The 21,193-nt window shown below is 43.9% G+C and overlaps 1 protein-coding gene across 1 annotated transcript in view; it reads left to right on the forward strand.

The window, feature by feature from the left end:
• The window catches only part of SLIT3 (slit guidance ligand 3), a 515,694-nt gene that overhangs the window by 485,959 nt on the left and 8,542 nt on the right, over nucleotides 1–21,193 (forward strand). Inside the window, exons 33-34 of the mRNA XM_026061340.1 lie at nucleotides 3,199–3,439; nucleotides 5,771–5,901. Coding sequence (XP_025917125.1) covers nucleotides 3,199–3,439; nucleotides 5,771–5,901 — 372 coding nt within the window. The remainder of the gene's footprint in view (nucleotides 1–3,198; nucleotides 3,440–5,770; nucleotides 5,902–21,193) is intronic.

A 21,193-nucleotide genomic window follows, 5' to 3' on the forward strand; every position in this document is an offset into this window, starting at 1 on the left:
CTAGTTATCTCCGGAAGACAAATGACGCCTGACGCGTGGCCAGTGGTGACAGCTGTTCGTGGGGCTGACCCCAGGTTATTCCCACCGCTGGCTCACCCGGTGCATGTTTGCCGGCCACCCACAAAGCGCTGCACTGGAGATGGAGATCATGCGCTCAGTGAAAGCAGTCTTTGGGTGGGAAACTGCCTGAGCTGGGAAGTCCACRTTAGTGCCTGGCTAGCAGCTGTGGGCCCTGCTGTGGTGAGACCCCCACCAGGCCTCCTCAGCTCTGGCCACTCCGGTGCCAGGAGCTGGCCAAGGCTCGCCATCTGGGRGGCTTAGCTGCTGCAGGGACTACCTTGCACTGGCAAGATTGCTTTCTGTGCATCCAACTTCTGATAAAGCGGTTGCTGTTTTTTGATATTCCCTGGTTTTCTTGGAAAGGGGATTCCTGCTTGTCACTTGCTGAGTGGCTCTGTGACCACAGGGCTGTCCTGTCCTGTCCTGTCCTGTCCCATCCCGTCCCCCCAGCGTGGGGCCCTGGCGGGACTCGCGCCAGCCCCCTGGAGCAAACGCTCCCGCTCAGGACGGCACAGTCTCCTAGGCTGTAACTGCTCTATAGTTCAGGTGTGTCCACAAATAAAGGTTCCCAAGAACAGACTTACCTTGGCAAACACATAGGACTGAGCAAAGAGAAGCATGTCCCACGTGCAGTCATCCCCGAACCGTGCTCCCCCGCACCCTCCCGGTCCCACTGCTGAGCGCGGCGCCGACCCCCTGCGCCTCCCCCAAACAGTCCTGGGAGCGAAGCGTGAGGAAACGGCGGCCRCTGCCTGCCAGCAGTGCTGCCTGCCAGACTGCGCTTCCGAGAGACGTTTGTTTAAATGACGAGATTGGCTGGTCCCTCTGGAAGATTGTGCTCTTCTGGTAGAGGATATTTCCCGCCGGCTGACGGGGAGCGGTTGCTTTTTCCCCCAGCCCTTGCTGAAAGCATGAGCAGCCTGTCCCCGTGCCCGCCCGCAGCCCCGGGGGATGCAGGGGACATGGGGGTCCCGCTGCCGACTGCGGCATGGCGGCGATGGGGGAAGCGTGTGGGGCCGGGCTGTTAACCCCTGCCTGACTCGTGCGGTGCACAAAGGCAGTTTGGGGTAATGCAACAAGAGAAGTGTTGAAAGGCAGTTTATCCTGAAATGCACCGAGAGGGGAAGCTTTGGTGCATTCAGGATTTAGCCCATCCATATTTTATTGTGTATTTCTCCCTCTTTTGCATGCTGCAAAGAGATTTCCAGAGAGGTAGACCCCGAACTTGCGCGTCGGCAGCAAGCAGCAGCAGGGAGACGTTCGGGCTCTCGTGCCACCCACCCACCTGAGCTTAAAATAACGCTCTGTTACTCTGTGCAAAATAACACACACGAAAATTTAAAATGGAAACCAGGCATCTGCGTTTCCTTTCTTTACAGAAGAGGAAGGTTCTGGTCTCAGTAGCTAAACAAGGTTGTTCTTGAATATGTAGTGGCTGTTTCRTTTGCTATTCTCGTGTCTAGTATTGGTGCTATTTACGCATGGAAATGGGCTTCGGTTTSTATTCTAATTGTGTCTAGTAAGACTGTCTATAAATTCCTTGAGCTTCCAAGTCTCACCTGCYTTACTGGAAAGGAATGAAATTTTTGGAGTTTTTTGCTTTGTTTTTATAAGAGGGCTATTATTCAGCACAGCGCGCCCGGCATGGCAGGAAATTCCGCATGGGATTTCGAGGTTCCAGCGCTGCTCATGGACCTCTCGTCACACGAATGGATCGGCCACAGTCCTCTCATCAAAGCCCTCGGGCGCCGCGCTGGCGAGCGCTGTGTGACTCACGGGGCTCTGCCCGCACGGTGTGCGCCCGCAGCCCCCGCGCGCCCCCCACCGCACCGCCGGCCTGCGCTCCCGCCTCACCGGCTGCCAGTTTTTCACCGTTTCCCTGTCTGCCCCCTTCCAGCCTGCCGCAGACCCTGATGCAAAGAGTTTGTGCTCCTGTCAATGCCCAGAGGAGCTGCTGGGTGCGGAGAGCTGCTGTAGTTGGGCGCGTGGGGTGCGCGGCAGGCCCGGGCAGCCCACCGGGTCGCGAGTGGGGTCTGGCGCCTTTGCAGCCCCCTGATTCCTGGGCAGAGGTTTTCCGTTTATCTTCTGCYGTTTAGTCTGACACGTGCCATCGCTGTGAAAGACGCCCGCAGCTTTGCGCCCCTTCGCCCCGTGCCCTGCTCCCCCCGGCTGCCTGGGGCGCTGCAGCGAGCAGCTGACCTGCCGCGCGCGCAGGCACCCGGGCTCGGGCGGGCAGCGCGGGCGCCGAGCCCCGGCTGCTGCTCGGAGCAGCCCCAGCGTCCGAGCTGGTAAGCTCAGGCACCGGGGCTGCGTTCGGCCCCTCGGGCAGCTGAGGGCGAACCGCAGGGCTCGCCTCCGGATCTGAGCATGGTTTGCCTTCCCCAGCACTGAGACCTGGCGTTTGGTTTGCAGCCGCCTCTGGCTCTCGGAGATCTCGCTTCCCTTTGCGTTCTTCTGGTCTGTGACACAACCAGCCAGAAACTCGGCTAAAACAAAGCTGATGAGCCCGCTGCTGTTAGAAGTAATGGGTTGCCCAGCAAATAGCATGGTATCAGTGCGCTGCCTACGATAATTTCTAGCAGTTGCCCATCTGTTGATTCTGTGTTCTCTGATATACCGTAAAGCAAGTGAGGAGGCTGTAAGAAACACTAAAAATAGAAGTTATTCCCCTTGCTTGACACTGCTAGACCAGCAGCGGCAGGCTCAGGTACCAGCCTCACACTGAGATTTTTGGCTGATGAGGCTGGAGGGCAGGGAGAGCAGGCAGCGACGTCTCAGCTTTGGGCCGCGGTAGCTCCCGGCTTTTGCTGKGTTGGCTGCACGGCACAGCATAGGATCGAAGCAGCTTTGCACATTCAAACACTATTTTAGCCAGACTGATGTACCCTGCAGAGCTAAATAACCAGTGCAAAGCGTAGTACACGCTGCTTTCAGTATTGGAATTGGCTCGTTCAGACCTAGCTTGGGGATTTCTGTACAGCAGGATGCTGTGTAGCTTTTATGTATGTAATCTGGCACGTGCCATGTGAATCTCAGTCACTATCTGGTAGTATTGTAACATCAGCACCTGTAAGTGTTTGCTTCCTCAAAAAGATGGTGATAACTGAGGCTGCTTTTTCTTTCCTTGGCCTTCTAAAGTGGGCTCTTCTGCGAAAACCCTCCGCCGATGGTCCTGCTGCAGACGAGTCCGTGCGACAACTACGAGTGCCAGAACGGGGCGCAGTGCATCGTGGTGCACCACGAGCCCGTCTGCCGCTGCCTGGCGGGCTTCGCCGGGCAGAAGTGCGAGAAGCTCATCACGGTCAACTTTGTTGGGAAGGATTCCTATGTGGAGCTGCCATCGGCCAAAATTCGCCCTCAGGCGAACATCTCCCTCCAGGTACGCCGTGCAGAACATCGGTTGCTAGTCCAAGGCTCTTCTAAGTAGTGTTGTTGTTTTCCTCCTGAAGGAAGAGGAGTTGTTGGCCAAGATGCAGACAYGGTTAGAGCCAACTTGTGAGCCAGCTGGCTGCTCTGGAGTTGTTGTAACATTAAGGAGCAAGAAAGACATCGCCTCACCCTTTTGGACATGTATCCTACCTCCATAATCTCACCACTCTTCTGTTCCCAAGACTGGCAGTGTAACTGCAGATGATATCAGCAAACTTCCCTGTCGTCTTGCAGATTTACAGCATAGTGCAGTCTTTCATCCTGCAGAAATTAGTGCTTAATATTAGGAGACTTATTAAAAGAGGCTGCTCTAAATGGCCTTTCCAGACATTATTTTGCTTACTCGTTTACTGTGCATGTTCACAAGATGAAAGGCTTGGGATTTTCTTACAGGCCTATTGTTACACTTAAATTTGGTTTGGGGTCTAAGGTTCAAAAGGCAATGGAAATTAGATACCATAGTTACCATGCTTCTACTGTGGTGTTTGTGTTTTTTGGAYCAAAAGTATTTTGGATACTCGGTCCAATATCATGTTTAAGTGATTTGGAAGTTATTTGTATTTGCAATTTAATAGGCATTAAATTGATGTAACCCAAAGTAAATGAAGGAATAATCTTTAGCTTTGTATTTTTTTCTAAAAAAGAGATGGGTGGAACACACATGAGACATAATGCATCTATGTCTTAGGCCGCTGATTGTTAAYCTGGATTATTTCCATGCTGGACTCACCCTGCAAAGGGAGCATAACATTTCAAAAGTTGTGAGAAGAAAGACCATCTCTGTATATTTATTTTATTATATTTATTCTCTCAATTCAAAGAGACTGTATTCCGTAGTTGGAAATCATATTCTGGACTTACTTCTTTAGTTTAATTGTAATTAAAATACCAATGTCAAGACATGGAAAAATGGACCAAATTTCCATAAAGGAGTAGATTTTTAAAAGCTTATTTGGGTGGTTCCTGCAAAATTTATTCTAATGAGCAAACTACATACTTAATGTTTATCTTTTCTTTAATAACTTGAATATAAGGTTTATATGAAAAATGAAGCCCATTCATGTATATTGGACACTTTCAATTATTCTTCCAAATTCCCTTTTATTTAGTATCATACAAAGGATTCTAAGATATTCTAAAATATGTGCATTCCTGAAGGTTCCACTACACCATATCTCAACCACAGAGCAGAAAATCTGGACACTGTCTTCTTAAGGAAAGTCTACAAAACATGCATTACATGAGCCATAGCCTGGAGAATAAAACTGGTTATTACAGCAAGTACATGCAGATGATGTTCTCTCTTCTTGTTTCCCAGGCTGAATATTATTTTTGCATCCAGCAATTAATTGTCAGGGAATTAAAATTAGAATGCAACACTTATTATTAAAACCAGATAGAAGAACCTTATTAAAAGTGTTAAAGAAAGTAAAACTAATCTTTTAAGGGCAGAAGGATAGTATTTAAGTAACATGTCAATGCAAAAAGAAATTTACCGTTTAGTTTTGTCATTTAACTACCATTCTAAACAAATAACCAAATAGCCTCAAGAGACATATACTGTGAAATAATAGAGGCAGGTTCTACCCAAAGTCCCCATTAAGTCTCTTTTTTTTTCTTCTGTGCTGTAGAGATAGTGAAGAGGTGGAGACAGGGAAAGTAGAGTGTTCGGATCTTGATTCAGTCTTCAGGATTTTCTTTTCTTGATGTGCCTTAAAGGCATAGGGACGAAGGCTACTGAATTCTGTTGTGACTCTCTAAATTTCCCACTTGATCTCAGCATGACTTGCTAATAACTCGAGTGAATAGCTCATACTAGACGTGGGGACAGGTCCTTCTTTCCTCCTTTTTGTTTGTAGAAAGTTTGTGAACAGATCAGCATCTTCTGAAACGCTTTTGCTTCTAACTGTGATAAACTCCTCCTACTTCCAGAATGGATCTTCCAAAACTCCAGTTCAAGCCAGGGTAATAACTGAGAAATGACTCATATGTGGCTAAAAATACAGCCACAGTCTAGTGAGAGGGAGCAGGGACCAGGTTCCCCTTTGAAGCAAGGGAGCCCTCCCGCCGCGGGAGGCCAAACTGTTGGTGTAYGGGCCCACTCAAGGTCACCAAGGGCTTTTTGGATCTCATGTTTCTTCTTGTCTTTGTTAGTCATAYATATGGTTTATTAAATCATATTTAAACTGCACATATGGTTTCTATATTATTTTAATGTATGCTTATTGTGTCTATTTTAGTCATTCTTAAGCAACCTTACCTGGCTATTAATGTTTCGTAGGTAGCAACAGACAAGGAYAACGGCATCTTATTGTACAAAGGAGACAACGATCCTTTGGCTTTGGAGTTGTACCAAGGACATGTGAGGCTCATCTACGACACGCTCAATTCTCCACCTACCACTGTATACAGGTAAAGGCCTAAGCTATATCAAGATAGAGTTGATTACCAAAAAAAGATGGAGAGGTAGGAATTTTCAGAAACGTGTGGGAGAAGAACCTTTTGTTTTACTTACTGCATCTCTTTTATCTATGCAATTAGATAAGAAAATAAGAATAAGTCTTAGCTAGGGGCTGTGTGGTTAAAAATTTAGTTTTTGGTAAATGTTGTCCTTGAAATAGTCTCAAGGAATCAGTTTCTCTTATGTTGATATTTACCATTAATGTACTGTACCAAGGCACAACAGTGACTGTGCAAGTGCAGGATTAGCCTGTGTCAAAGCAGGAGAAGGGATGAATTCCTCTATGGGGGGAAGGTTTTTAGAACTCTCACCTGTATCAGAAATAATGACACAAGCCATTGCAAAGCACAAATTACAGACGTGGACTGTAGGGCAGTCTGACCCTCAGCAGCTTGACCTCTTGGCGTGCCAAACAGCRCAGTTTCTATTCATTAGTCACAAGAAGAAAAAAGCAAATGTAAAAGCAAAACCCGTATGCAAAAGGGTTTCCTTAGAAAGGAAGGATGTGCTGCTCGTGTCTTCCTTCGTTTCTTTCACCAGCCCCTCTCCCCAGATTAGCTGCCTTCTGATAATTTTTAAGCCCTGATGTTCCAGCTGGTTCCTTGTGTCCACATGGGGCTTTGAGGGTTCAGTGCAGCTCCATGGCATTGCAYGTGCGGAAGAGATGCCTTTCCCAGCCCGCCTTCTCTTTCAGGGAGAGCGTCCTATTACAGCAAGGGTAAGGATGCCACTAAATATCATATCATAATATCATAATATCAATATCATAAATATAAAGTATAAGGATGCCAACAAATAATCACCAGCCAGGATGCTCCTTGTACTTTTTTTGGAAGGTGTTCTCAGCATGCAGTAAAATTCCAGTTCTCCAGAAACATGGTAGTGGTTTGTAGTTTCTTTTAAGGAAACTGTGATATTTGTAAGAAAATGAAAATGTTGTTTTTTATTCTTTACTGCATAAAAGCAAATGGGATATACCAATGCAAGGATATTGCCAGGAGGAGCAATGGCTTGTCMACTGTAGGAATGACAAAAGTGGTTTGTTAGTGCTTTTCACCAGTAGGCTAGGTGTGAAACATTTCTCTGTGTGTGGCCGGTAATCCTAACTGATTTCACGTTAGAGCAAAGCTGAAGGTGTTAAATGGTTTTATGCCCCTAATTAGAACATAGGGAAAGGCTCATCATGGGTGGGCAGCACGCGAGGCGGCAGATCTGGGTGGATGCTCGCTCTTGTTGTCAGGGCAGAGTGGCGTGGTGGCAGGAGCCGTTTTCACCATCACAACGCACTATGGATCTGCTGCCTTCTGGCAAAGTTGCCAGAGCTGGTGAGCGTTAGTGTCCTCATTATTCCTGTGCCCTTCATATTGATCAAGGAGGAGGTCTCCATGCAGACTGACACCTCATTACCATAAGATTAATGGCCTGTTCACTACATTTTGTACTGTGTCATCTGTTGAGATGGTAAAGTAGCTGCTTAATACGATGCCCTTTCTGAAATGTCACTCTAATCTTTTATTAGTTTAAGGAGTGGAGCAAAATGGGATTAGCATGGAGCTTGATGGGAAAAGATTAGGTTGATTGAGAAAAACTGCAGCTAAAGAATGTCAGAAAGGGCCTCTAAACAGATTAAAAGAYTTGTTTTCCTTAAGGGCTGAGGAAGGGGGAGGAAACCTGCTTCTCTCCTTACAATCATAGGATTTAACGCTAGAAGGCATGAGTGGATCCAGTTTGACCTCCCTGTATATCCTGTTTGACTTTTAGCTAAGGCACAAGCTATGTTTGGCTAACGCCTGACTTCCAGCTAGGCGCCCAGTTTTGACAGGAAAACACCAAGTGATGGAAAATCCCGTTTCCTTTAGTAGCTTGGACAATGGTCAATCATTTCCATTGTTCAGGCATTGGCCAAAATTTCTAATTTGAGTTTTCCTAATGCTTTACGGATGTTTGAGAGGCTTTCTCCAGGGAACTGCAAGTTGTGTTATACCCGGTGCTGGCTCCCATGAGTTTATCTGTACTTGTATTGCCTCCTAACTCGTATTTTGTTGAAATGAACAGCAGAGTCAGTGTGAAGCATTTTATTCAAACCTTAAGCATTTTAGGGACTCTTTTCTGCAGCTTCTATAACTTTTCATTTTGCGTTAGAAATAAGGATACTAGGAGAACACACAACATTCAAAGCTCAGTCTCACCATTGGTAAAACCATTTGCCTTTTGTGCCACCTACTCCTTATTCCCTCATTCAGATGCTTCATTTAGCTCTCATCCTCAGCAAAAGTGGACTGTTTGACTTTGAGTAGCTCTGCTGAAAGACTGCTAGAGTCATTATCACTGGCAATATCTGGAGCTGCGGTCCTCCAAAGGGGTCCGCTCCTTGGAAGGGATGAGCAGTGCTTTGGCTCTTGCTTTTCTTCAGAAGTGTCTGCCAAAAGAGGAGGAGGCCTTAAAATATTGCCTGCTGGGAACTGTACCAGGAAATCTATCACTGACCTGGTTCCTGTACTGTAACTGCGACATTTTACTGGCTATTTCTGGGACCCCCATGATGGGATATGGGAAGTCACAGGCATCTCCGTGATGAGTTTCATTAATGATGCTGAAGAACAATACAGGCATACCTCGTTTTATTGCACTTTGCTTTATTGCGCTTTGCAGATATTGTGTTTTTTACAAATTGAAGGTTTGTAGCAAGTCTATCAGTGCCATTTTTCCAACAGCATGTGCTCACTTCGTGTCTCTGTGTCACATTTTGTACATTGTTTTTTTAGACATAATGCTACTGCACGCATAATAGACAACAGTATAGCGTAAACATAACTTTGATATGCACTGGGAAACCAAAAAATTCGTGTGACTCACTTTATTGCGATATTCGCTTTATGGCGGTGGTCTGGAACCGAACCCACAGTATCTCCGAGGTATGCCTGTAAAATTAGCAAGCTACTTGGCTAACTCACGTAATATGTTTAGGGATGATGCCTGTTGTCAGACAGGTTTGGAAGCTAGTATCAGGTAAAGCGTACWTGTAGGCAGTTTTCAGAAGTGTTCAGCTGAGGGTGCTGGGTGGGTGAAACAGTGGATCCCATTGCAGAATCCTTCCCTATCCCGTAGGTATATTGCCAGGGTTAATGTATGTTGCAAGACAAATTGTGTGTGTACTCTGAACTTTACCTGCTGTAATGTGTTCTGCAGATGGGCTCACTTTGAAAAATTATTTAGGAGATTGTCTGAGAACAGGGATATGGCATAATAGCCAGGAAAGAGCAGTTTATTTTATCTGCTCTGTGAGCGCATACTGTCTCTGGCTGTGGGAGCAGACCTGTTCCTGTATCTCATTTGCTTCTTTGAGCAGATTTGTTTAAGTAGAGATACAGTGCAAGGTTAGTCCAGAAAAGCCCAAGATTAACTTGCTATAGGTTCAGATTTGCTTGATAYGTATCCATTCCTGTAGTAAGTCTTGGATAGAAAGGTTAAAGTTGCAGTTGGAGTTGTCTTGCATTCTAGTCAGCTAAAGTTAGCAAAGATCCAGTGGAAGCAATTGCATAAAATATATTGTCATTTATCAGCAAATAAGAGGGAAATGCAAGTTAGTGCATGAATAATGGTAGATTGAAATCCTCCTTTTAACAGAAAACCTTACTGATCTATCACAGGAACTCTTCACTTGTAAGATGTGCAATAAAGGCTTTCTGAACTTCATAGCGAACATCTTACAGAAGACCCACTTTGTAAAGTAGCATTCTGATATGTTGTTTCTTTTATTCTATTTAGCTACTCTGTAGATACATAAATGAGAACAGAATTCTGTTTCTGAGTGCTTTATGGACCTCTTGATTTCTGGACTGGTGAGAGTTACTCTTCCATACCATGACAGTACTTAATAATGAGCCAACAATGAGTTGTTGAAATAAAGTAAATCTCTCAGATATCCTACCTTAATTTAAGATACCAYCTGATGATGAATGCACTGCTTTTTTTTGCCAGAATGCTGCAGTTGTTAAAACTTGGAATTAGCAAAAAAGCATTTCAACTTTGTAGTTTGAGCTGTCAGTCATTGAAACTGATACCTGTTTAACTGTCTTCTACAGGGAGAGCTTCGTATTTTCCGGTATCTCTTCCTATATCTTGTTCTTGAACCAGAGATAAGACYTTACTTGTAATTTCTTTTTTATGATAGGTTTTATGCTACTATACAATGATACTGATTTGAATGCTAGATCAATCTTTCATTAATAGAAATGGAAAAGAGAAATTTGACATTTAAACTAATGATGTAATTCCCTCCTGAGTACCCAGATTGCCATGTTGCATACAAACTGTCATATCTGGTAAAAAGCATGATGCAGCTGTTACTGGTGTAAAATCATATGTTTTCATGCATGCTTCCTGGCAGCAGTGAAAAAGGAGGCAGTTAGGAAAATACAAGAATTCATTGTGTTTGTCTTTCTGCAGCGCCTACACCCAAACTATATTATAGTTCTTTATATAAGTATTCTTCTATAATCTGTTTTCAAAAATGCTTCATCATTAAAAATATTTCTTACAGATTGTATCATGCAATTCTAGTTGTCTGGCTAATTCTTACAGAGACTAGCTGGATGTTCTTGTGGTTAAAGCACAAGACCTCAAGTCAAGGGAGTTTAAATTCTTACTGTTTCTGCCTCGTATTTGATGACTGTGGGATGACACATTAAATATGGGTCTCTGTGCATGCTGAAGGTGTTTGGGGAAGGTGCTAGGGGTCTCCAGGAGGTGAGGCAGTCCTCCCTTCTCCTCTGGGTGGTGGGGCAGTGGTGGTCCAGCCAGCATGGCCACCACTGTGCAGTTGTCTCACAACAGATTCCTGAGTAGGCAGCTCCGAAGAACTGAACTGGGTAATATTCAAGGAGTTTGGCGTCTCCATTCAGATTTCTAAGACTTCTCCTCCACCCATCTGGTGTTGAGGTGTAACAGTTACTTTGGCGAAGGAAAAACTTCTGCATCTACTGAAGATCAGGGAGATGGGATTTTTCTGTAATTGCCTCTCTGTAGTTGCAAATGCTTACCTGTGAAGGGGCCTAGGAGCTTGCATCATTAATACACTGCATTTTAGGGAGGAATGTGCTGGAGGAGGGAAAGCATTAGTTATTCTTAGAAACAGTATTAGGGCTCATCAAACCCAGTATTTGCCAGAAGTGTCTCTGCAGAGCTAACTGCGTGACTGGTCCTTTCCTTCATAATACCTTCATAGCCTGAAGCTGGTGCTGGGCCTGTCCCTGGTGGGATTCCTGTTTGATACTCCTGGATGGTCTCTAAATAGACTGTTTTTGGGAGATTTCTATGAGGCATCAGTGAGCCCTTAACAATTCTGCATATTTGCAATTCATTTTATTCTCTCTATCACGCTCCCTTATTTTTTCAGGTACTCCTTAGGGAATTTGCATCAAATATAATGAAAGCAGCTGGCATTAATCTCTGACCTGCACAGTAAATGTTGTAAATTCTGAATGTACTTATACATCTTGCATGAGCCAAGGCAAAGGACAGATGAATTATTTCTTACTTTTATAAAGGGCTCTGGTGTATTTGAATGGAACAAAAAAGACAAGTGTTTGAGTTCTTGTCAAACTATAAACATAGTATTTCCCTAGTTTTCCTTGGATTTTTGTGAAAATGTAAGACCAAAACCTTAGAACATCATCAAATTTTTATCATTATGTTAAGAATCAAATATTTGCTTTCATGAAATTCAGAAACATTCTTCTGGTGAGCTGAAGCTTAGAGAAGAGTAAAGTTTTGTCCTTCAGGCTGCCTGAGGCCTTAGCCAGCAAAATCTTGTTCAGCTGAATTAATTTTTATTTGTAAATCTCTTCAGTATGGATCCAGAATCACTGTGCTCCTGACCCACAGCTTTATTTCTAACCTCATTTGTTATACTACTGTTGACCTTATACCTATGCGTTGGGTGTTTTAAGAGAGAAATTCAAGCCTTTCACAAAGCAAGTCAGGGTTAGCATGTCTATTTAGCAGATACAGGCACTGAGGAATAGCTGGCCCAATGCCACTTGAACTGTGGTAGTGACAGAAATAGAAATGAAGTTCTCTGAGGTTCAGGCCGCGTTCAGTAGGGCCCAAGCCTTCTGGATATCATCCCAAAGTTATGCTCAGAAGTCTCCTGTCCGAACAGCAGTAACACAAGTGCTGCCAGGGTACCTGGGCTGCTAATTCACAAGAAGAAATGTAAGTGACACCAACTGATTTGTGTCTTCCCCTCGGCACTCAGGACTGAACTTTGGAGAACTTAAGCCACAGTTTGTGAAGGCAATAAACACAGTAGATGCTCTTCCTCCAAATAGGYTTTCATGCCCTTTTAACTAATCATTTGAATTAACTCATATTACAACCACTTGACATCAAAACAGGGGTGTTGTTTGTATCCTTTTAATTAGGAATGTGGTCATCTATGCTATTGCTGACACCTTTATCACTGTTTTTTAAAAAAAATCTGAATATTGCTGTGCACAGAATAATAGTAAAAATGTAAAGAAGTCAGCAAGATAACAGTATTAATCCAAAGAAGAAATGAGAGGTGAGGAGATAGCGATAGTTCATAAATAAGCAAAAAAGTGGAGGGGAAAAAAACACAAAGGAATCAATGTGTTGAAACAGTCTGAGTTCAGTCTCTAGTTAGAGTCTACTTGTACGGCATACTGCTCCCATGCAGTGCCTTGCCCTCGTGACTGTAATGGGCACTTGCGGGGAGCAGGCCTAAAGAGGGAAAGCAAATCCTTCACAGCCATGATATTTTACTTGGCTGTAGGAGAGGGTTAACCATTTTAAAGTATTTTTGAGAGCATAAAAAAGGAAGATATTTKTTCTTGAAAGCATGCTGTGTTCTAGGAGCAGCCCTGCACCTTGGAGGTACTTGTTGGTTTTCAGGGTTAGTAGTCTTGGGCTTTTGTAAAATTGAATGCACAAGCCAGAAGTTGTTCTCTACAGTGGTATTTGACTATAACTAAAAGTATTATTATAGCACTATCATCAAAAGAAAATTGCTGCTGAAAATGCAGGGCCCTCCACTATAAAGGAAGCATTTCCTGTTTGTAAAAGTAGGCAGTTGGGTTGAGTTTTAGCCAGTTCAGTTTGAGCTTTAACACTGCCTAGCCAAACCAAAAGTAGTTGTGAAATGAGAACCATTTCTTCCGCCCCAGCAGATAACTTGATTTAGTCATTGGTCTCTCCATAACTCGGCCTCGCTCTCTCCTGTAGTGAGAGCATCAGTGGGACTATGGCAGTGGTCCTGGCAGCTCAGGAGCTTTGTAAATGATTACTGGTGTTAGTCCAGCTTCTGAGGAGCCGGGTTTGTTCCTGAATGTTGGAAACATGGCCTTGTGCTGAGCTCTCTGTCCAGTGAGTAACCAGGAGAGAAGTGTGCGAAAGTATTTTAAAAGGTATTTTCTTAATATACCGTAGGTCCCTAGTCCGGTAGTGCATTGCCRAAGCTGGCCAATACCGATTGCTTCAGAGGAGGGTTGAAGAATCCCTGTAATAGACAGTGATGGAATAAACCTAATCATAGCCAAACTAATTTTATAAACTTCCTATCCACTAATGGCTGGCTTATGTCTTGAATCATGAGGTTTTTCTCTTACAAAAAAAATGTAGCAAGCCAATGTAACATGTTTATTTCTTCTGCCTATAAATTTGTTGTAAACATGATGACTAACACAAAATATAGATGTGTACCATGTGTGATAGATGTATATAGCATTTATGCAAAACCCCAWGTTCTGGATTCAATAGATGACAGTTTCTGTTAGAACAAGTGCATGCAGAATTGGTGTTCAGGATTATCACACAGGTGCGGTTGATTCTGTGCACAATTGTTTCAGTGCTCCTTCCCAGTATAAAAATGAGACGCACTGTTCTGCATCTGCCAGGATGCCCCAAAGCCTCTGGAAAAGGTGGTTGAGATAACTGCTGTTCTCAGGGTTTCCACATAGTAACAGATTTTGTTTATTTTTATCTAAACTTTACTTATTTTTATGCAAAGTCATGCAACTATAGGTATGTTGCCACAGATGATGTGAAAACAATTTCATTTCCTGACCATGTATTAGGTTTCTACATGGACACAGTTTTCTTTCTTAGGGTTTAGCCTCCAGTTTCAACTAGAAAGCTTCATTGTCTGTCTGTCTTTCAGTTTGGAAGCACTTTTAATTCTGTTCTGTGATGGCCCTGGTCACTGTGACTAAATGGCCGATACCTTGGTATTTTCACGAGAGGAAAAGAGGATAGGTTGTGTGTAGTATTCCCTCTGGTAAAATGACCCTGTGAAGACACCTGATAAACCTCCTCCTCAGAAACAAGCTGAGATTTGATATCTGGCTGAATGGCATAGTTGTTTTCAATAGTGTTTAATACTAGCACTGAACAGCGTAAAGCCAAGCACCATGTTTTGTTTTGAGCCCTGGTGGAGCAGATCAGGCTGTCCCACACGTCCTGCTGTGTGCCCCACAGCAGTGTCCATGTGCAGGGAAGCCTCTCCTCCTCCTCCGAGGATGTGGCACTGCAGCGCTGGGACCGGCTGCTGCTATGTCAGGGCTTGCCCTTCTCTGCAAACTGATGTTTGCAGTCTAACTTTTTCAGGATAACTGATTTTATGAGCCCTAATAGTATTGCAGAATCTATATGTGATCATTTTTGCATTCTGTATTTATTTGGTTTGTTATATATTTTATATGATGCATGTTACAGTAAAGATATTAAGAAGCAATTGCTCGTTGTGCTGAAATACGCTGACTGCCGGGATGTGCCAGCTTGTTCTCGGGCAGTGAGACGGGAAGGCAGCAGCATCGTGATCTGCCTTTCAGGAGAGCCCCTGACTTGAAATGCTCATTCAAGCTATGTTTATTGCCATTGCACTTGCTTTTAACAAATTTTCAGTTAGCAGAACGAAGTATGCAGCTCTGCAGAGACACCTTGATAGTACAGGGGGCTGCTACAGGCTTTGTGCGGTTGGAGGGGGGTGTCAGACCTTCTGCCCATGCTAGTGAAGCTTTGAGAATTTACTGCAAACAAGGTCTGTTTACCCTCGCCATGAATCTGACCCTTTTATGAATAATCTGGGGAAAGGGGTCAGGACTGTGTGAATTGCATGTTGCGGTGGTATAAAAAAGGTCCTTGTTTTTCCCTTAGAAGGTCTGTAATACAATAGCTTTCACTGTTGGCAGGGGTGCTGCAGGAATTGAATTATGAGTGGAAATTAGATATGCATAGCCTGGCCAAATGATCATTAAGGGAGATACAGTAATCAGCTGCCAGTGTTTAGGGGTTGTAAACACCAAGAAGAGAAAGATGGGTGGTCTACTGAGTTAAGTACAAGAAAAGGAATAAAACCAAGCAAATGAAAATGTAGGTATCAAGGAACAAAAATCTTAACGTCAGGTCTCCCAGAGAGCACTCAACACTGGAGTCATGTAAAACAGGACTGAATATAATAAAGGAGAGTAAGTTTTGAGCTGAAAGTGAACTTGAGTGCTTTAATACATCTTTTTCACCTCTTACTTCCCTAGTTTTGTGTTTCATTAACATTTTTCTTGCTTTTTCTCAACATGTTTTTTTTTAATTTGGCTTCTGAAGATGATAGTGCTTGAAGTGATGGGTTATTGTAGAAACAGCACAAACATGACTCCAATTATGGTTTTGCCTTTGTTGCCATGGAGAAGTTTCAATCTATTTTAGACTGGGGACTGATTATAACTGTAACTAAGGATGGGAGGTAACCGTAACTTGGAGAGATGAAAAACCATCACCACCACTGATAYCTGAAGTAAGCCCGGTGCAGAATGACTTTCACCACTCCCAAATCACTAACGCCTTAATGCATTTCCTTGCAGCTGTAACGGTGCATTTCTTGATTTTGGTACCTCTTCTCCCATGCCTGCCGTTTTCRTGCGTCATAAACTGATTTAGCTTTTGGACAGGATTTCTGGTCATTCCCTTCTACTCTGAGTGTTTTCAAACACTGCTTAACTTCAGTGTACTCTGTGGCCTTCACTCCTCAGTCACTTCCCATCTTCATGTTTGCTTTGTTCTGCGCTTCAAATGAGGCATGTCCCCATTAAGACAGAGGTCAGGAAAATCTGGAGATCATAGTTAATGAATTGATGTCCTCATTTGCATAATTGATGGCTATACATTTCCTCAGTGACATGGTGTGCTGTGATATTTAAAGCTATTTTTGTTTTTGACTCCTCTGCCCTGCTGTTCCCTGCTGTCTCCACTAAAGGTACGTTACACATCAGCGAAAAACCACCACCCCAAAGCCCAAGTTTTACAAGCTCAAATTGAATGGTTTAATCCTTTAATGCATTTCTGTTCAGTGGCATATTTGCAGTGGCGCAGCTCTAAATCTCTGGTGGGTATTAGAGCAAGGGGAGGCAGTGTTTATAACAGCAGTGTGTGTTTGGGCCTGAAGTGGAGAGGAAAGAAAATATAGGAGGCAGAAGAGAAATAGACCAAAAATGAGCAAGGAAATCTGTTCTTTCATGTATTTGCTGTGTTTTTAATGTTTAATACACATCCCTTCCCTTCATTCCTTTGTGCTATGGAGTCTGAGCCCCTGGCAGAGATGGTGTCCATTGCGTGTGTGTGTGGAGGGCCCCATATGAGGACTCCTTTTGCCCATCGCTCTGGAATTGCTCTGATGGATGAGGCCAACTCCCTGCAATATGATGTTTTAATGGCTCTTCCATAGACCCTTCTCTGCTGGGCTCCGCTCCCTGCGAGAGCCGCTCCCAGCTTCCCACGTTGGCATGGAGGGAACATGAGGTGCTGAGCCCAGTGGTGTTCTCATGAGGTTTGGAAGTTGTGCTCTCCCCACATATACGCTTAGCTGCGTCGCTCAGGTGGGTTGTTTTATCTGTAGATTGTTTGCAGGAATCTTACACAGATTGCAGACACTAAGAGCAATATCCACATGGCTGAGATTTCACCCAGGTCCTTGCATCTCTTTTCCCCTGTAGGCTTTTTCTCAGTGATTCTCAGCACAGCATTTAGACCATCTGAATCCATTTTCAGAGGTTTTCAGAAGTGCTTAGCTTCCTCTATTGACTAGGCACAGGAACCTGTAGGGCGTTTATCTAGACCTGAAGACATACCTATAATTCTGTGGAATAAAAGTCTCCAGTGCATAGAGAATTAAAGTAGGTGATTAGGTGCCTATAAGAAAAAGAGGAAATCAGGGAATCCTCAGTGAAAATAATAGACTATCCAGATCTGGAGGAGACATCATAACCTATAGCCTGAGCCTGTAACTGCTAAAGCTATAATTTCAATGACCTTACAAGTTAAGCTATCTGGATCATTGAGCAGTTGAAGGCGATACCTTCCAGTAATTTCTCATGTGAGGTTCAGTGATGATGATTAATAGTGCTACTATTTTCCTTGTGTTATTTTTGTGTGTAGGCTTCAGTGCAATGTGAAGGGATGCTGCATTGCTTGAAGATTACAGTAAAATAAAACTTATTCCTGAGTGTACTGCTGCTGCTTCGGTGGTATTTTTGGAAAGAGTAACAGTCTGATCTTGTTTTAGTATTTTCCTGGGTGTTTTTGCCAGATTTGATCAGATGCTACAACCAGCTCTCAGCTGCATAGTATAGTATAGTAATGAAAGGCTAGGGTAACCTTGATGAAAGGAAAATAATGCATTGAGCGAGGTGAGCGACGCTGCTGGTTGTGGAGCAGCACGTTCCCTAAGCGAGAGCCTCCCGGAGCCGCTCAGTCCGGCAGTGCGGAGCAGGAATGCAGCTCTCCTGCCTTGGGACCTGCGGGGGCTTGCTCAGATGTGGATCTTCTCCCTGCACCGCTGGAACAGCCGATCCTCCTGCTGAAGGTCAGGATTTGRCCATCCATTACTTCCTGTTGCTCAGGGTAACTATTTCTAAGGCACCAGAAGTGACTACACTTGGATGGTAACTGAAATGGTTTCTCAGTGTCTAGTTTGTAACAAGCCTTAAGTGAAAGTCCTGTCAAAACTGTGAGAACAGTGTATATGAAATGTCTGTGATGAGATGGGCCCTAAGCAAACTATTTATGGCAGTCAGTGAAGCAATTCCCAGGTCCTGAAGAAGAATCTTTCCATTTTATATAAAGCTGGTCTTTTGGCTCCTTTTACTGTTTATTGTTCAGCAAGCTGCATTATTAAATTAAATTCCTGGAAATCCTTGCTTACGCTTCAAATGTTTACACTTAAACGTATTCCTCCCTTTATTTAACAAGACTATATTGGAAACTATATAATATCCAGTGGTAGTGGCCCACAATAGTGCAAATGTAAGTTGGCTAAAAATTCATGACTCTTTGATAGTTTGGAAAATCTCAAAAAACAGGACTTGGTTTTGCCAGTGCCCCTGAAAAAGAAGTTGGTGCAAATCCAGCAGCCATTTTGCTTCTTCCTTCAGTTCCTTTCCCCTCTCCCTTGCCTTGCTCAAACATATTATTTTGATTTAATCATAAAGCATGAAAACCTTTGCAGAAAGGAAGGAGTTGTGTAAGATCAAGTCAGCTGTCAGGTGTGTGACATTAGAAGATCTGCTTTAGTAAATAAATTCTAAGCAGCAAGCCAAAATAAACCTGCAGCATCAGCTTGTAAAAGTTCTTCTGCCTCTCTCCTGAGTGAGTAATAGAGTGCAATATTCATTTGTGAATGAAGCTGTAAAAAGCCCAGGTTTGGGGAGCGAAGGAGAGGAATGCAAAAGCCTTGCTGCTTTTCCAAAGCACTTTGGTCCTTCTGTGATACTCCATCTCCCTCTCGTGGTCAGATGCTGATTTGGTTATACGCTACAGCTACCGCAGCGGCAATTTTGGACTCCTTGCCTCGGGGCTTTGCAGAGCCATAAAATGTTTACACCTTGCTGTTCCTGTCTTAAACCTGCAGCTCATGTTCGCCACATCATTGCCAGTGTCAATACAGCAGGTTAAAAGCTCCCGCACCCGTGTCCCCTGGCATCGCGCACGGTAGCRCTGTCGAATGAGATTGCCGATGAAACACAATAAATCCCTGACTCCGAGGCAGGTATTTACATACTGCAGGCTGTGGCAGGAGGATGAGCTCTGTAAGACCACCTGATCCCCAATAAGAATCCAATTAAGATTTTAATAAAACCCTTGCAGAGAGCTGGGTCAGGAAGAGGCCCCTTGAAAAAAAGCCGAGCGCAGCAAGTTTGTGCTCCGAGCTGCGTGGTGATGCACTGTTCAGCGTCTGTGGCTTTCTTCCCTTCATCTCTGGCCAAGCCACTGTCTCCAACTGTCTCAGACGATTGCCGAGTCTCCTAAGGGCCCAGCTACATAAGAGGCTCCGAGGAGAGTTTGTGTAGCGTTTCCCTCACTGCTGGCTTCTCCCCCAGTGTTGTCTCAGTCTCTCTCAAAATCCAAAGACTTCTTAAAGTCTTTCTGTCAGCAACAACAATAAATGCTTTAATACAAGTATCTACTGGCGAGGGATTTTCTGCCATCCTGGCTGTCCACATTCAGCTCTTCCATCATATGTTAGTGTCTTCTCAAAAAGCAAATGAGTGCTTTGCCTGTTTTGCCTTTATCTGCTTTCCAAAACTACAGTGTTGGATGACAGCTGAAGCTACCTTCTGTTTCTCAGTTTATAGGCATACAATATTTTACTTCTCTTATGAGTTAAAAAGTGTAAGAGTCAGAACTGAATAATGTTCACCTGCCGGTACCTATAGGTGAGTACACCTCGCTCCTTTTCCAATGAAAACACTAGCTCTGGATATGCTGAAAAGCGTGAGCGCTGTGTGGGATGGCTGGTTGCATTGCCAGGACACACAGACTTTTGTTTGCCTATTAGTCAAGGCTCTTCTACATAATCTGGAAAAAGCACATGCTGTGGGGGAGTAGGTGATTAATGCCTGTGAAATCCTGGCCCAAGGAAGAGCTAACACTGCCAAATGTGATAATGTTGTCCTCTGACAAATGGTCATAGCTTGGCCTCCTTCAGATAAGGAAGTAGTTTTGTGCGTTAGCTTCAGATATTGATCCCACCAGTGGGAAGGGTTCCTTGTCGTACAGCTACTCCTCCCAGCTCCTCAATGCACGGCTGTCAGAGCCGATGGGTTTTGGCTGTTCTTCTTCCTTTCATTGGCACTTCTGCACGGACTAACAAAAACAAATAGGCATYTCCATTTATCTAGCACCTTTCAGCTGAAAATCTAAGTACTTGATACATATGAATTAAGCATTACAACCCTGCAGTTAGATAGGCAGGGAGTACATAATGATCATCCAGTCTGCCCATTGCTGTAACACAGCTGTTTCCCATAATACGGCAGATATTTAGCAGAATTCAAGAATATTGAAACAGAAAGTTTGGACCAGCTGTTTGCAGCCTTGAGTTGTAAATCCTAAAATTTCTCTGACAGAAATGTGGGCCCTACTACAGAAAATTTGAGTACAACAACGACAGGTTTGCTTTTCTGAGGGGTACACACTAGACCATCTTTGGCAATAGGAYCAGCCACTTATTTCTGCCCTTGTGCTGCAATTCACTGCTCTTTCAGTGGCACTGGTACAACTGTATTTTGAGCCACACCGTCTGCTGGATCAACTGGTTCTGGAGTTTTTGTACAGTGTCCAGACTTTTTTTTCTAACAAACACTTCAAACAGGACCATCAGCTCTGGCATCTTGAGACCAGCCTCCTCGGGGCTGTCTCACCATCCTAAGAATGGGCAGCAAGAAATGACATCCTGGAAGGTCAAGGGCAAACAGTTCAGTCAAAAAAAACTTCCCGGGGAATTGTTCTTTGACAGAACTAATTTACCTTATTTTTATGTAAACCCACTCAGTAAAGGTGCTCACATACTGCTGTCATGTTATAATCCGTTAAGAACTTTGTAAGCTTTTAGTGGCATATGTGTTTGTGATTCATCCCAAAAACCTGCAGGGACAGTAGCACTGTAGTAGGACATTAGCCTAGTTCTTCAGATTGCCATATACCGAAACAGCAGTGCTCTGTTCTTAACTACACTGGTCCTCAAAAATCRCTGTAGTGATGACTTGCTGTCTGACACTGCTCATTTGTAATTGGTTTGTCAGGTCCACTGTAAATACACTGTATAAAAATTAAAGTTATGCCAGAAACAACTAAATTCCAGTACTTTCCTCCTTTTTTAACTTGTTTCTAAAGTTGAGGACCTATTTCAATGGCACAACTCCCTTATATATCAGTGAGGCAAGACTGGACATTAAG

This window comes from Apteryx rowi, unplaced genomic scaffold (assembly GCF_003343035.1).
Source record: "Apteryx rowi isolate R43461 unplaced genomic scaffold, aptRow1 scaffold_18, whole genome shotgun sequence".
In the NCBI taxonomy this organism is placed as follows: Eukaryota; Metazoa; Chordata; class Aves; order Apterygiformes; family Apterygidae; genus Apteryx; species Apteryx rowi.